Source organism: Clupea harengus, chromosome 17 (assembly GCF_900700415.2).
Source record: "Clupea harengus chromosome 17, Ch_v2.0.2, whole genome shotgun sequence".
In the NCBI taxonomy this organism is placed as follows: Eukaryota; Metazoa; Chordata; class Actinopteri; order Clupeiformes; family Clupeidae; genus Clupea; species Clupea harengus.
In genome coordinates, this window is record NC_045168.1 from 11968280 (window position 1) to 11983618 (window position 15339).

The 15339-nt window shown below is 45.0% G+C and overlaps 2 protein-coding genes across 3 annotated transcripts in view; both read right to left on the minus strand.

Annotated features, from left to right (window-relative positions):
* Positions 1–3672: 3672 nt before the first annotated feature.
* On the minus strand, positions 3673–8796 carry bambia (BMP and activin membrane-bound inhibitor (Xenopus laevis) homolog a). Its single transcript, XM_012815169.3, has 3 exons — positions 8307–8796; positions 6181–6462; positions 3673–4894 (listed from the first exon to the last, which is right to left on the minus strand). Exons 1-3 carry the CDS (start codon positions 8380–8382, stop codon positions 4419–4421), a joined length of 834 nt encoding a protein of 277 aa, XP_012670623.1. The 5' UTR covers positions 8383–8796; the 3' UTR covers positions 3673–4418.
* waca (WW domain containing adaptor with coiled-coil a) overlaps positions 3673–15339 on the minus strand; it is a 37184-nt gene continuing 25517 nt past the window's right edge. The window contains exons 13-14 of one of the 2 annotated variants that reach the window (XR_004165604.2): positions 14926–15111; positions 3673–4045 (exon numbers count right to left, since the gene is read on the minus strand). Coding sequence is in view for 1 of the 2 variants with exons in the window: in XM_012815167.3 (XP_012670621.1) it covers positions 15042–15111 (70 nt within the window). In the remaining variant the exon portion in view is untranslated. Of the gene's footprint in view, positions 4046–13266; positions 15112–15339 lie in introns of those variants that run through there. The other variant, XM_012815167.3, reaches the window with a different exon arrangement.

Here is a 15339-nt window from a genome sequence, read left to right on the forward strand (position 1 = left end):
CTTAAGAAAAACACATGGCTTGTTTATTTACCAACAGGGACATCCAGACTATATCTCCCTCAATCTTTCCGGCTAAACATTCCTTATGTTATTTGGACTCCGATCGGGGCAGATTTATATCTAAATGTTATCGCGACGGGGGCATAAATGTTTACATGTGGGGAGAGGTGAACAGGGCCATCGTCCCAGTCAGTGTGCTATGGGGGGGTGGGTGGTGGTGGGGCGGGAGTGTGTCGCCGACCTTTTTCCCTCACGCCCAAATATTTACTCCTGCTTCAATTGAAACCGATGTTCGCCAAGAGAGCGACCCTTGTGTACCCATGGCGACAGTGCAGTCAAGACGTCGTCCTCCTTTCCCGAGTTTGTAAATATCTGCACTTTTAATTGCGTCTGTGTGTTTGTGTGTGTGTGTGTGTGTGTGTGTGTGTGTGTGTGTGTGTGTGTGTGTGTGTGTGTGTGTGTGTGTGTGTGTGTGTGTGCTGAACAGGGCAGGCAGGGCATCTCTCTCTGTGTGTATGTGTGTGTGTGTGTGTGTGTGTGTGTGTGTGTGTGTGTGTGTGTGTGTGTGTGTGTGTGTGTGCTGAACAGGGCAGGCTGGGCTCTGTTTGTTTTGTTGGTAAATAGAGTAAATAATTCCCTCAGGGACTCAACTCTGGATTTGTTAGGATGTTGGACACACATCACAGGGTAGAGTCTGAGTCCATGTTGCTGTGTTTTGTTTCCCCTCCTGACGTTGGCTGGGTAAACAGGCAGCCGATAGCTGAGAGGGTAAATCAGACCACGCTCAGCGAAAGGAGGGTCCAGTGAGAGAGTTTGTGTCTCACTGGAGGACTTACTGATTCAGAAGAATGCACCCCTGTTGTGTGTCACCGTAAGCCACTGTGAACTACCTTGCCAGTGGCCTCAGCCGAGCCTCATTAAAAAGCTGTTAAGGTGATGAATACTGTAAAGGTAGTGTGTGTGTGTGTGTGTGTGTGTGTGTGTGTGTGTGTGTGTGTGTGTGTGTGTGTGTGTTCGGGTTTGACACATATTTTTGTCATATTGATAGTTCAGAGAAGCTATTTCCTTGAGGGAAGCGTCCAGAGAGCAGTTAGGCAGCTGAGTTTTATGCTAGCTACTGACAGATAGTGCAAGGGGAAAAAGGGATACAGGGAGAAGTTTTAAAAAGAAAAGAAAAAAAATGTATGTGGTTACGAGAAGAATGTGTCAGGGCAGGGGGTGGGGGATGGGGTGCAGGTGCGAGACCAGGAGAGGTGTATATGAATTACACAGTGCAGGTGTTAAACACTCCCATGTGTGCGTGCGCAAGTGTGTGTGTGTGTGTGTGTGTGTGTGTGTTTTTGGGGGGAGGGTGGGGGGTGTATGTGCACACACGCTTTATGCATTGTTTAACACACGTTTAACACATCAGTCAACGTGAGTTTAAACACTGTACAACCCAAGGGAGAAACACCATTAGCTTCTCCTGCTTTAAATCACCTCTGTTAACCACCTGCCAACACGGTTTGGATCTGTCATTTACAGATTAAAATTATTTATATGAAAGTCGCAAGAGCAAACAGAGATCGAGAGAGAGAGTGTAGAGAGAGAGGGAGAAAAAGACGGCGCTTGCTCCCTGACTCTTGCAATTGAAAAAGGGGAGCAGTTTGAAGTCGCTTGTAAACAAATTGAGCTTTTGTAGGCAGTCAGCAGCCCACTGTGTGAGATTAGCATGAGAATGCAGACGGCCACACACACCCGCACGGCCAACATGGAGGAGGAGAGACGGGGGTAAAAAGAGAGATAAAGAGAAGAAGAGAGGGGGAGGGAGGGAGAGAGGGAGAGCGAGAGAGATAGAGCCACTAATAGAACAGAAGGGTGGGAGTTGATGGGCTGTGGGGACCGGGGACAGAAAGAAACAGACACACATAGACAGACAGTGAAAGCACCGCAAAAAAATGGACACATGCCCAGACCTAAAACAGAGACGCCACCCGCGGCCCGACTCATTCACCGCTCGTCTAGCCACGCACCAGCAGGTGATGGGACCGGGCCCAGCTGTCGACCGGGAGAAGCCGCCGCTCAGCCTGTTGTTGTTGTTAGCGTGGCGCTAATAGTCCTGAGGGAGGAGGCCTGCACTAATGCCACCGCCGCCGCTGCTAAGTGCGAAAGCAGCTAATGGCGTCTTCCTGATGACCCAGCAGACGTGGGGAGGAGGGGACGGTGACTCAAGGCAAAACAACACAGCTGCAGACTGAACGGAGCGTTTGCTTTAAGTCTCAGTAAGAGCCCCCCCCTCCCCCCCCCCTATTCCTATGGGAATTACTATGGGTTCATTCTTTGGGTCTCACAACATTAGCAGTGACCATTAAATCCCTCATCCCTCCAAACTCTTAAAGACATGCTGTGATTCCATTCCCCCCCACCACCACACACACACACACACACATATTTCGCAGGACAAACTTTGCTGCCCCTAAACAAGCTAAATCATCCTCGAGTTTATGCATGTAGCTGGTGCTTTGGCAGAAACCTCAGGACTGGTTGGCATTGCAAAGGGTAGCGTGGCATGATGCCCCTATTGCTGGTTGGAATGCCTACAGAACATAAGCAGGCATCTTGCCAGCCTGCCAATGGCCAACAGAGAGGAAAAGATTACTGGCATTAGCCCCATTACAATATAAATACCACCACCACTTCCAGATTTAAGCCCTCGATCACCCTCCTCTACAGGCAGAGGCTGAAAAGGAGAGAGAGAGAGAGGGTAAGAATGTCCCCTACTTCCAATGATAAAAGGGATCTATAATTCTACATTATTAAAAAAGAGAGAGAGCGAGAGTGGGAGAGCAGAAAGATGGGGAGTGAGTGAAAGAAAGAAAGACTGACTGCTTCTTTGTGAAGCCTAATATCTGACCTTTGGAAGTAATTCAAGAATGTCAGAGTAACTGTGGGGAAAATGGCAGAGAGGAGGGGGCTAAATCCTGACTGTTGAACAACGCCCCAGATTAGGACTTCCTATGTGTATGCTGGCCCTTAAAACACACATGGGATAGCCTGGTGTGCGTAACACGACACACACACACAGGTAAGCACACAGGTATTACAAAACAACAGACCTATACAGTGGATCTGCATTAGACAATTAAGTGAAATGATGAAGGCTACACTCTTAAAAGAATATCTTTAGATAATTTAAATGAAGTGACTCCCAAAAAGCCTCATCCTTGACATGGTCAATGCTTTAAGTGACTACATATAAAACTAACTGAAAGGTTAAAGAAAGGGCTCAATGATATGTCCTTTAGGAAAGCTCAGTGGAACATTCAAGAAGTCTCCTTTGGAATGAAACTGAAGAACTAATAGAGATCCTTTCCTGCATTATTATTCTCTTAAGGCTGTAGTCCCTCTGCTTCTAGGCCATACTGTATTTCAGCCACTATACCTATATTTACCTTCTCTCCCAGTATGCAAGATTTGATTACATGAATCTCCCAAATCACAGAGTCCAGAAATCTTACATAACTTATCCTACAAGATGGTGCAGGCTAGACCACAAGCACACTCTGACTCACATCCACAATATATACATGAAACTGTCATGTAATGTATACCATATTCCACATACCAATTTATACCATATACCACATATGCAACTGCCTCAATTGTTAATAATGAAAGGTACACACAAAGGGATTTACGTGTACAACAACACTGGATTCTTTATTTTATATAATATTTTGACTCCTTGAAAAACAAAAAATCAACAAACAAAAGTCTGTACCCTGGTGTCAGTGTGAAATTCTTCTAATTGGCTTCTTTTAAAGCAAAACACCCTATTTGTCTTTCATTCGTTTACTCATTCGTTCACTCATCCATTCTTTCTTTCATTCAGGTATCACTCTCTCTTATACAAATGTGCAAAATAAGATGGATCTGCAGTCCTCCTAGATCCACAAGGTAGAGTGGCTGCACAGAGGGGCCAAGCACCATCCACACATACGTGTGCTCGTGCGCGACACACGAGCCTGTGTGCGCACACACACACACACACACACACACACACACACTCAAGGCCCCTCAGTCGCAATCCACTCAGATTCAAGTAAAGTGCTCCTTAGATAAAAACCACAAGGCATGAGTCCATGTTTCTGTTTTTTTTCTCTCTCTCGTTCCCTCTCCCTCCTTTTCTGTCTGTCTCCATTTTGAGGGGAGGAAAACAGCCAATGGACAATAGAAGAAGAGAAAGGGTTTCAAAAATAACATTTTTCTGAAACAGCAAAATCCTGTGTCAGCACATCTCTGGTGCAGTCCTTCAGTCCTACGCTTGCCGGTACAGAACTCACAGAGAAAGGGCAGGAAATGTTCTTTTGTTTTTATCAAAAATGTTTCAACCTTTCTCTGACACACATCGGAAGCGCAAGTCGTCCACGTCAGCCCGGTCATACAAACTCCAGCTTCCCGTGGCCGCTGTAGACGCCCCAGTGCACCAGCGACAGGATGCGCTCTCCTCCGACCCCTCCGCTTCCCCCTCCTCCGCCGCCAGTGACGCCGGCTAGCTCGGCCTGCCGGAGCTTGTCGCAGGCCAGGCAGCAGCTCTCGGCGCCGGCGCCCAGCGGTACCATGCACTCCAGATCCAGCTTGGCCAGGGCGGCGGCGGGGCCCTTCTTGGCCTGGTGTCCGTGGAAGCTGTAGTGCAGGCGGGAGAGCATCTGCTGGCGCTGGGCCTGCAGCCGGCGGTTCTCACTCCGCAACATGCGCAGTGCCAGCATGATGAGCAGCACCAGGATCAGGCCGCCGGCAATGGGCACGGCAATCACCGCCGCCCGGAACCACACTTCTTTGCCAGACGACAGCTCTGTCACTCGTGTCACCAAGTGCCTGTTGGGCCCGTTGTCTGCCGGTGATCGTCCATGATCTGAGAGGTGAAGGAAAAAAAGCATTATTAATACATTAATAAGTAACCATTACTACACAATTTACAACTGGAAAAAATATGCTGTTTGTAGAAAGAAAGAAAGAAGATTGAGGAAACCAGGAGAAAAGACAAGCTTGGGATCTAATCTATGCACAAGTTGGTTGTTCTTAGCAAGCTGCGGTTGCCAATTGAGAGAGAGAGAGATAGAGAGAGAGCGAGAGAGAGAGAGAGAGAGAGAGAGAGAGAGAGAGGGGAGGAAAAAGAGAGAGAAACGGCAAGGGAGGCGCGCCAAAGCCAGAGATGGAGTTTCAAGAAAAACAATCCGAGGAAGCACTAGGACATGCCTGACGCAAACAAATGTGGAAGTCTTTAATAACACGTCTGATCCAAGATAAAATGCAGAGGGAGAAAGCTCCTTTACATTTGGTTCCAGTCAGAGGGAAAAAAGAGCCTAGCGTAGGACTGCCTGTTGATGCAGGTAGAGCTGCCTCAAACATCCCTCAAAAAACACAGCATGTAAGCTAGTGTGCCAAACCTAAATACTAAAGAGGATGTTACACAAGTACCCTTGTGTGAGGAACATAGCGTTATGTGTACGCCCTCTTTGGTTAAGTGTTTGCTTGATGTACACATGAGAATGTAAGTAACATCTATAATGAGCACACGGGAAACAGGGAGCCAGAAATCACCTTGATTCTTAAACTGACATGGAGATAAAAGCCCTCTCATAAGAGCTGGCTTATTAACAAATGGGGACCAAGTGGGCCAAGGTGTATTAGACGTTATGGCTGCCGTTGCCTTTTTTTAACCTGTGTTTGTGTGTGTGTGTGTGTGTGTGTGTGTGTGTGTGTGTGGGGGGGGGGGGGGGGGGGGGGAGCCTTTCTGCTGTCAGTGGAAACACTAAAAGGGACATTCTAGCACAGCTGGAAAAAAATTACAGGGTGCCCATGCAATAATAGGAAGGCATGTGATCTTCAGGTTACACTTAAGTAGGTGGCCTCCACATCCTTGAAATACATACATGCCTAAGTAAAGAACTCTAGCTCACAGCAAACTATGAAACCATGCTAGAGAGGAATTCTATAAGAAATGTAATGACAGAGGCAGACATGTGGCTGTTTTGGGGTCAGACGAAAGGTTCATCATGCAAAGTCCCTTCACATAAACATAAACCATTCCCCTTGCTATGACTGAAACGTTTAACGGCAGATTGGACACCCACTGGACATGCACATTGACATGTCCCACAAGCCAAGAACCCAGTTACAGGTCTGCTCAAAGCTTACCTGCTGGATCACCACGGGGATGTCCCAGATCGTGCAGTCCTCTGTAATTGCACATGTCCTCATGACAGCACTCCAGCATGGGGGCGCCTCCGGGCAATACACCCGAGCTTTTCGCGAGGCAGACGTCCACGGGGTTCGCGAGTGAGTCCACGCAACCGTGCGTGAGGGGAGAGTTCGCGCTCAGTGGATCCAGGACCCGCGTGAAACATGCGCCGAGCTCTGACTTGCACATGTAACCCGTGGCAACGCAGTGTGGGGCATCGCAGTAGCACCTGATCTCTCCTGCAGAAAGACAGACAGATTATTTTAGTGTAAGAACAAAACTGGTGTGACATCATGCACGTTACATCAATGTAAATAGCCCCTTCATCAAAGAGACATCAGTTACATAGCTTCTCGTTTCTTGTAATCATTTGGACACAGCCTAAAGACACTATGGGACCCTTACTTCTTAAGAAGTCATGCTACTCTATGCAAAAACAATGGCTTTGGATTCTGAAACCAATACAAAGGCACAGGCCAAGTCTATTCGACCCAGTTTGTGGTTTTAAAAAAGGAAAACATGTTAAGCTTAACATCTGTGAGTGCTTTGGCACCGCGACGAATCTAGTGCCAAGTCTGTCAAAGACTGACATATTGAGCGCTACAAGCCTACGTAGCGTAAAAACAGCTATAACCTACGTACAATAAGATGCCGTTTCTGTCATTGATTTAATTAATATTTAGTGTAAGACCACTTTGGGTTCATTTTCATACATTAGGAACCGTGTGGCTTATAATTGGTGGGTTGTTTGCCAAAGTCAATTTCGTTTAAATTCAATGGAAACTCGTGAACGGGCAAGAGAGCGACCAGGGACTCTTCTTTCCCAGCTTGCACGCCATATCACTTGTGGTCAGATCGGCCACGCAAAAAAGGACAAACTTTTCATCTTGGACAGCCAAATAGAAATACCTGCTCGAAATGAAAACTCGCATGCTTTAGCTATGTCTGGTGAATAGTCTACTTCCGTTGCAGTTAACACTGAAATATTGCGTTTCGTACGTTTTCTTAGGTAACTTTCCTGCATCCATTGCTTATACACGAGTGCTTCGCGTACCATGTTCTATCGACTGACATAGTCATACAAAGATTTATAACTTGTAATGACACTAATTGAGTGTCGTCGGGAAACCCTACACCAAAACAAGCACACATACACAAACAAAAACAAACACGGGCCTTTGAGTGCTGTTTTACGCTGCTTACGAACACTTCGCGCAGCTCGAGTTACAGGTCATCTCATTAGTGAAATCCGTTGACAAGAAAACACCAAGGCGCGAGACACGCGTTCACATCCGCAGCTGGTTTACTAATGGATAAATAACCAGAGCTGTTGGCAAGTGGACATCTACTGTTCCAATAATTAATCATGAACCCTGCATAAATATTAAACCAATATATAAATTGTTCACATGAACAATATAGGCTACATGCCTATAGACTACATTTTCTAGAGTGTTCACCAGAATGCAAGTTTGTTGGCCATCTCCATTGTAGCCTACACAGTTCAAGCCGGACTTGTTTAGGAGTAAGTGCTATTTCGTTTTCTTATTAACATTATGTAAAAGGTAGCCTGTGCGGAAGATGGTCAAGAATCCCAGTCCTCAAATTCAAGGAAATGCCCAGCAATGGTCATAAACGCATGTCGGGCGATACCAAATATAGCAACTTAATTTAGTCTTGTTTGTTTTGCACGACCAAATCACTGTTTAACAAAAAGGGGTGTCAAGACCTAATATCTAGGGATAGGCCTAGGACCCGAGGCGTCTAACCGGGTAGTCTACACGTTTCTACTCCTAAATCGTAGGACTTTATCAACAGTACGTTTTCGCTTGATGTTTTCTAGAAAACATCTAACTTCATAGGCCTAGGCTACTGTGTCTGTTATTTGCTTTTGCGTGTAACACGCCGCTTATAAAGTTGCCTAAGTAACAGCACCCACGTTTATTCCCTGATTTTTAGAAAACATTTAAACCTGACATTTTCTCAGTTAAAGATCAAACCTTCCACCACTGACTTCCTTTGTTTTTGATAGCCTAAATATGCGAAGCTCGGAGGTAGCTTATCGACTAAGAGCAACGTTTACCTTTAGTGAGGAGAACAGCCATAGCACATAGTTCCAATTGAAACCAGATCGAAATGTAACTGGAATGACGATCCATTTACGCCTTGTTTCTGTCGAGTCCAATTCCGTTTAATCCAGTAGTCAGTCCATACAGTGCTGAGACTGGACGCTCAGTAACATGTGTCCTAATGTTGATGCTGCATTCTTGGACTAAGCACGGAAAAATCCCCCGAAGTTGGCTACGTTGAAAAGGCACCGGTGACAAATGAAGCCGTGTTTCTGTGAAGACATTGAAATGGTAGCCAAGTTGGAAGCAACCCTTGACACTAACAGAAATAGTTGCGGTAATATCCCTTGCGAGTAAAAACTAAATATACTGGACGGTGACCCTCAATTCCAACGCCTCGAGTATCTTTGACTGTGGAAAATTGTACTCCAACAACTAAGGCTCGTCGTTGCATCCCGTTTGCTACAGTGACCGAAACAACAACCTCTACGCTGGACTAAGAAATATCAGGGCTCCGCTTCATAGCATGGCCAATCCCCGCCTCTAATGCGCATTCATTGGACTGGAACTAGACTAATTTACATAATAGGGGGTGATTTTCCTTGGCATTGGTTCACCCGGCGGTCACACAATTCATCAGGCGTCCTATTGAGGGAGACAGAACTAGTTTAAGCTTTACGCTTCCTGTGTGCCAGGTAAAATAATAATGTCATATTACTGTCAAACGTTTCCATGGAATCCTCAACGCCACCCAGTGTGACAGAACGATTAGATTGCATGTGTACGTCTGTCTATATGTCAAATAGGACAATTGTAACAGAATATGTCAACTCTAGGACAAAGCTCATTGGCTAGGTCAAGAGACTCCAATAGGTGTTGTAATAGAAAAGTGTTGCTCGAGAATAGCCTGTACATCCTTACTGCCAATCAAGAGGAATTAAGTCAGTTGTATTATAACGTGAATTCTTCCTCTGGCTGCTCTTGATGGGAGAGGTCGAGAGTGTCTGTCGAGTCTGGATGGATGTCGTGGGCGGGGCGGTCAGGCGGTTAGAGAAATTAGCAATCCAAAAGGGCGCATGGCGCCAGTGAGCCGCCCGAGACAGACAGCGACACTCAATTACCCCTAAACAATTCCATGCAAAATACACAAGCTCTCCCTCCGATCGATATCTCGGACCAGCCCGAATCTGCCTGAGCTGACCACTCAGTTTGAGCACCGTTTGAAGGTGATCTGGGTAAAACACTCATCGAAGAGGTTAACAAATTCACTGCGAGGTGAAAAAAAGGTTTTAGATGAACTTAAAATTAGATGAGTGTAGACTTCCCTGAAGCCATGCAACCAAATTCACACTTGTGGTGGCCAGTTTAATCTCAACCTGTTAAATGTTAAAATGAATGTTGGACATGTTTCTACGGTTGTTTAAAGAACGTCAATTAAAGGTGCAGTAGGCTACGCGAAGAATCCATGTTTTTGTTGTAAGAATTACATTTTGGTCAGAATGAGCAGCAAGCCATATTCTTGTCTCCTTTTCAGATGTTTGCTTAGCCTACGTCGTACAGAGCCAGGACATGTAAACAAATGTAAGGACAATATCGACTGAAACAGAAACAAGAACCTTGAATATTGAACGTTGCCATGCATGGAAAGTAAGTTTAAATCTCATAATTAGGTCGACATTGAAGTCCTAATACATTTTTGGCAACGTTCTTCCCAGCCTTTAGCTTGTGTAGTTGACAATGCCCCATACGTGTGACACCAATATCTCCCAATATTATTGTGAATTCACTATTTCATAAAACACCCGAAACAAAGACTCGTGACACATTAATGCACATAATTGTTGGGTAACAATATATTTTAATTGTTGCTTCACACTTCATCATTATAGTAGGCCTAGGTAAACATAAACAACTAAAACTACAAATTTCAGATCGGGTAGGGGTTATTCTGCTTCTGTTCACAAAAACCTACTCCCACATTCTGATAACAGGCTCTCAGAACGAACACTTTATCCGCCTTGTTTTAGGCTGTTTTGTTGAAAGGTCCGATCACCCATAGCCAAAATAAGCTGGCATAGATATCAAAACATGATCTAATTATCCATAACGCTGTCAAAACATATAGTCTCGGTCATAAGGCTACTAAATGAGAACTGAATTGGACATATTTTGTCATTCAGCCTAGTTTTCCCACAGCCTAACCGATGGCCTAAGGCGCGCAAGAAGCCCGTCTTTGATGACCAGGTGTGAAGATGAGAAAGGGAGGGGAAGGGAGAGACAGGGAGACGCGCAGACCTAATTGCCCGTTGCCTACAGACAGGCAGGCATGATTGTCAAAGGCTAAAGACTCACATGAGTCCGCTCGGGGGGACACGCGCACATTGGGAGAAGTGGATAGACGGCAATCATCGTAATTGTGGTTAATTCCGCCGAGGCGCCAGCTCGGGACCTGCTCTGGATCATTGGGCTAGTCGTCCCAGTCTTTACCCCTGCTTACAGACCGCTGTGGAGATTCCCCTCCTCACTCCAACTGCCCTGTCTGCACATTTAAAAGCGAGAACCGTATTTAACCTCTGGGCTTTACTAGCCTGCCTCGACCAGATCATTCTGACATATGCAGACTAAACTGTACATGACAGTTTATAACTAAATTATTGGTTCAGTTAATAAATGTTTAATATAGCAATTATACGCATATTGAAGACTTCCATGGTATATCGAATGGGAGATGTATAATGTCTGTGTTACTACAGGATTTGTATAAGGCGTCATATTGTCAGTCACCACTGCCATCTAGCGGCCATAAACCGTACATGGCCAACAATATTACATTTTCGTGTTCTGTGTTGGGTGGGAGACTGAAGTGTGTGTGTGTACATGAGTATTTACTGAACAGGACCGGCATAGTATCTCAACAAACCTGACTTAATGTGTCGGGGTGTAAATGTCTCATCTGGGTCTGTATAGTCACTTAATTTCCTTCTCAATAGTAATCTGTGGTTCAGAGTGCTAATAGACGAAGAGAAAGCAAAGGAGTGTATGTTTTCATGCAGAGAGCATTTGCATAGGGACAGACCCATAGTCCGAGCCTTTTCATGTCTGGGCTGAGAGCAGTTAAAAGAGCTTTCTGATAGTCTTGTAGGGAGTGTGTCCTTTCACACTGATATTGTTGGCCGTTCACACGTTTGATTGGGATGGGCCGGGAGCGGAACAGACTTGGTTTTGGCTGGTCTGATACTAGAAAGGAAGGCTACTATGGCTTTGTACTGGAGCTATTTTTAATATCAATATAAAGTGGACACGTGCAAGGGGTATGTCATATACATTTTCCCATTTTGCAGTACAAAAATGTGCAAATATGTCACACACAGAATGGTCTGAGTAGATGGTTGCGTATATTCACAGACATATAATTTTGGTTCCTATACAAACGACCTTTTAGCAACATTACTTCAGTCACTTACTTTTGGTTGAGGGTGTCACGTGACAAAGGCAAGAGGGCAGACAGAACAGATAAGTAGGAGTGATCAAAAATGACCAAATCTACACTATATGCACTTATACATAACGGAGAGGTTCTGAATTGCTACCAATAATGTAAGCAAGTGAGCCCCTTTGAAGTTCTAGAGATCGAAGTGCCGTGGACTCGCCACACCACACACACCTTGATTGGAGCCTAACTGGCTAGAGACACAGCACTCCACACCTCTCTTTATCCTTTGATCCAACTCTGATGATGTCTGCAGTGTCTGAGAGACTGTTCTAGATGGAGCCAATTCAGAACCATAAAGTAGATGGAACATTAGAACAATAGGAACAGACTTCACATGGGCTTGTATGCTAATTATGTTTAACTGGATACAAGAATGAGTGAGTAGGCTAGTATGCAGATTTAGACTCAAAGCTAGATGGGTGCTTCTCTAGGCTGTTTTACAAAGATGTAGATCAACCCAATATTGTCATTTCAATTTCCCATCGTTACCCTTTTTGATGTGTAGTCATAGTACTGAAAAAAAAAAAAAAAAACATTTAATTTAAAAATCACTAGCCTACTCCATGGCAAATGATAGTTGAGCATGCCATTGCACCACCAAAGACCGTCCTGGTACAGAGTGCATTGAGATAACAGATACATAACATTGGCCAAAATAGAAGCAAGATAAAGAAACAGTATGCAAGAATTTGCCACTTTTTGACGTGTCTTCTTTGTAGGCAGCTACTGCTAATGTCATCGTCAGATTAATTTGTGTCGTGGTATATGGTAATGAGAAGGCTGTGCTCTATGCAGTTGTATGTTCCGTGTCAGACCACCCTGTGAAAAAAAAAATTGAAATCTTTCACAGTACATTGCCAATTGATTGTTGGTGTTTGTATGGATTTTGACATGCCTCTTCAGTAGTTAGGTTACTAGATTATGCCCAAAACTCAATGTTGTGTTCTGGTGCAAAGGATTGTATTATTAAATTAGTCCAGATAGATGCTAGCTCATCAGAAGTTGACCAACAGGGGACATTTCTGTTGTCCGAAGATGGCAATTTGAAGATAAACAGTTCGTCACCAGCACCATAAACAGGTTGAAAAGAGACTTAACAGTAATGAAATCATGCATCAGACCCTTAAATGAAGATTTTTTTTATTTATCATTATGTACTTTTTTTTCCATATACGTCAGGAAAACATTACAGAACAATGAGCTGGTTGTCCTGATTGAGGGCGTGAGGGGAGTTACAGACTGGCGCTTTCTGAAGATGTCAGTGCTGTGGGCAGGGCAGCAGAGCGTCTGATGAACCCTTGTTGAAGTCATGTGACAGTAAAGAGGGGCCGGAGGAAAAGGTGCAGCCCGTGCTCGAGCGGTGATGAGGTCATCAGACTTTCAACAAGGCACTAGAAATACCAGACCAAGAAAACGAAAACGAAAACAAAAACAAACAAAAACTAAACAAAAAATAAAATAATAATAATCAGAACCAGTGCTCGCTTTAGTTAGAATGTTTATTACAATACATACAATTCACATTTGACCTTGTGACCCCTGTGTGCCTCTGCCCCGACCCTGACGATGATGAGGTGTGGGAAGTCACAAATGTCCAGTCCTTGCCTGTGTGACATCCCCCTCCCAACACCCCCAGCAGCACAACCCCTCCCCACCCTCCACTCCGTCCGAACGTACAGGGCGCAAATGAAAAATGTGCAGCAATAATTTATGGATACAACAAATCTGATATACTAATAATCACTGCAACTTTTGAATAAAGCGGCTTTCTCTTTTTAAATTCCATTACTACTTTGACGACTGTACAAAGGAATGATATTTGCTTTATGTGAGGGCGCGTCACGTTCTTAAAGGAACGTATCGCACCCTTTTAAAGTACAGCTTTTTAAAAACAGACAGACGGGCAACAGAAGTACACAAGAGAGAGAGACTGGATGAAAAGTTTGAAAACCCCCTGAAAACAAACAAACAAAAAAAAAAAGGTAAGAAAAAAAAGGAGTGGGCAGGGGTGGGAGTTTCAGCAACTAGACTCCACCTCAATGTTGCTAGAACAAAGCCTGATTGGTGCGTGCTGGGTGGGGCCCATGTGGGTACGTTAAGCTGCGGCAATGGTCCTTACTCTCTTTCAACCCAAACTGAGCGCTGTCACTAGCCCACAATCCCCCGCCGCCTTTTCCCATCTCCGTCATACTGACAGGCACTGGTGATTGCAGTACTGGAGCCAAGTCACTGGGGGGCAGTGTGAGCAGGCCACTGGAGGAACTGCAGGCAGACAGGAGGCCCCCTCTGAACCAGGCCGTCAGAGAACAAACAGAGGATACAGGAGACTACGCTGCTAACCAGTTACGCTTCATTGTTACAGTCCACACAATGAGAAAAATCCGTCATTAAACTGAGTGTGTGTGTGTGTATGCCAGTATGTGGTTGTGAATAAGAGAGAAAACTGTAGAGGTGTGTATGCATGAGTCTCCGTGCGACATGGTGAGATTGAGGGGGGGGGGTCCAAGTGGAGAGGATGAGTGTTTGAGCGACTGACGGGAGTCCTATGTGTTTGTGTGTGTTTGTTTGGAAGTGTGGAGGACAAGGGGTAAGGGAGTTACATGTTTGGTGACCGTCCCATTCAGATCGTCCATCGTATCCATGCAGGTCCGTGGTGCGTGCTCAGGGCAAATGGTTCACCGGTCTCAGTCTACCGCAAGAAAAAGCCTGCTGGCATCCTCCCCCAGAGCTAAGAGAAAGTTCCAAAGGCCAACAGGGATCCAGTTGATGTCTGCTCCATCGTTTGGATGTGGAAAGCTTCTTTTTTTTTTTTACCTTCTTCTTCTGTTTCTCTGATAGGCATGGCTTTCCATGGCTTCTACAAAACCTATTTACAAACATGGAAATAACATCTACTGGAAATCTACACGCCCAGGGCAGAGAGGAGAGGTGTGGGGCGGTTCAGTTTCAACACCCAAGCCCCACCACATCCACCCACACCAACACACACGCACACGCACAGACACACGCACACACACACATTCACCCTCTTGGTCCAGAAGTGGATGTATTTCTGTCTATAGGCACAGCTGGGCCCAAATAGCACAACCACGGTTCTCCAGGGTTCTGAATGTGTGCAACAGGTTGATGCACCTCACAACCACACACACACACACACACACACACACACACACACACACACACACACACACTCTTCAGCCCCTCTCTCCTCAGCCCCACTCTTTTCCAGATCCCCAACACTCCGGTGCACTGAAGTTCACACCATGAAGGAATTCTGATTCTTCAGCTTTTCAAGTTCCTTGATTTGCTGTCTCAAAAACAGTATCCTAGAAGAGAGGAAAAAAAAACACTGTTAAAAGGAAAATGCATACATTAACAACTGTCAACCAAAACACACAAAATCTACATGAACCTGATGAACAGCTATCACTTTGAATGAATCACACTTTTAATTCTCGATACTTTATAAAGGTTACAGAGTGCTTGTTAGTAGGCTCTTAACCTAATACAATTAATCAATAAATAAGTCAGTCCCCATGTCCATGATGTAAGAG

What these genes read in the sequence shown, in the direction of transcription:
- bambia (XM_012815169.3), bottom strand. Translation starts at nt 8,382, where the DNA reads ATGGATCGTCATTCCAGTTACATTTCGATCTGGTTTCAATTGGAACTA. An exon ending in GGCTGTTCTCCTCACTAAAG is followed by an intron (nt 6,463 to 8,306) that starts GTAAACGTTGCT and finishes GTCTTTCTGCAG; the next exon opens with GAGAGATCAGGTGCTACTGC. An exon ending in TCCCCGTGGTGATCCAGCAG is followed by an intron (nt 4,895 to 6,180) that starts GTAAGCTTTGAG and finishes TTCACCTCTCAG; the next exon opens with ATCATGGACGATCACCGGCA.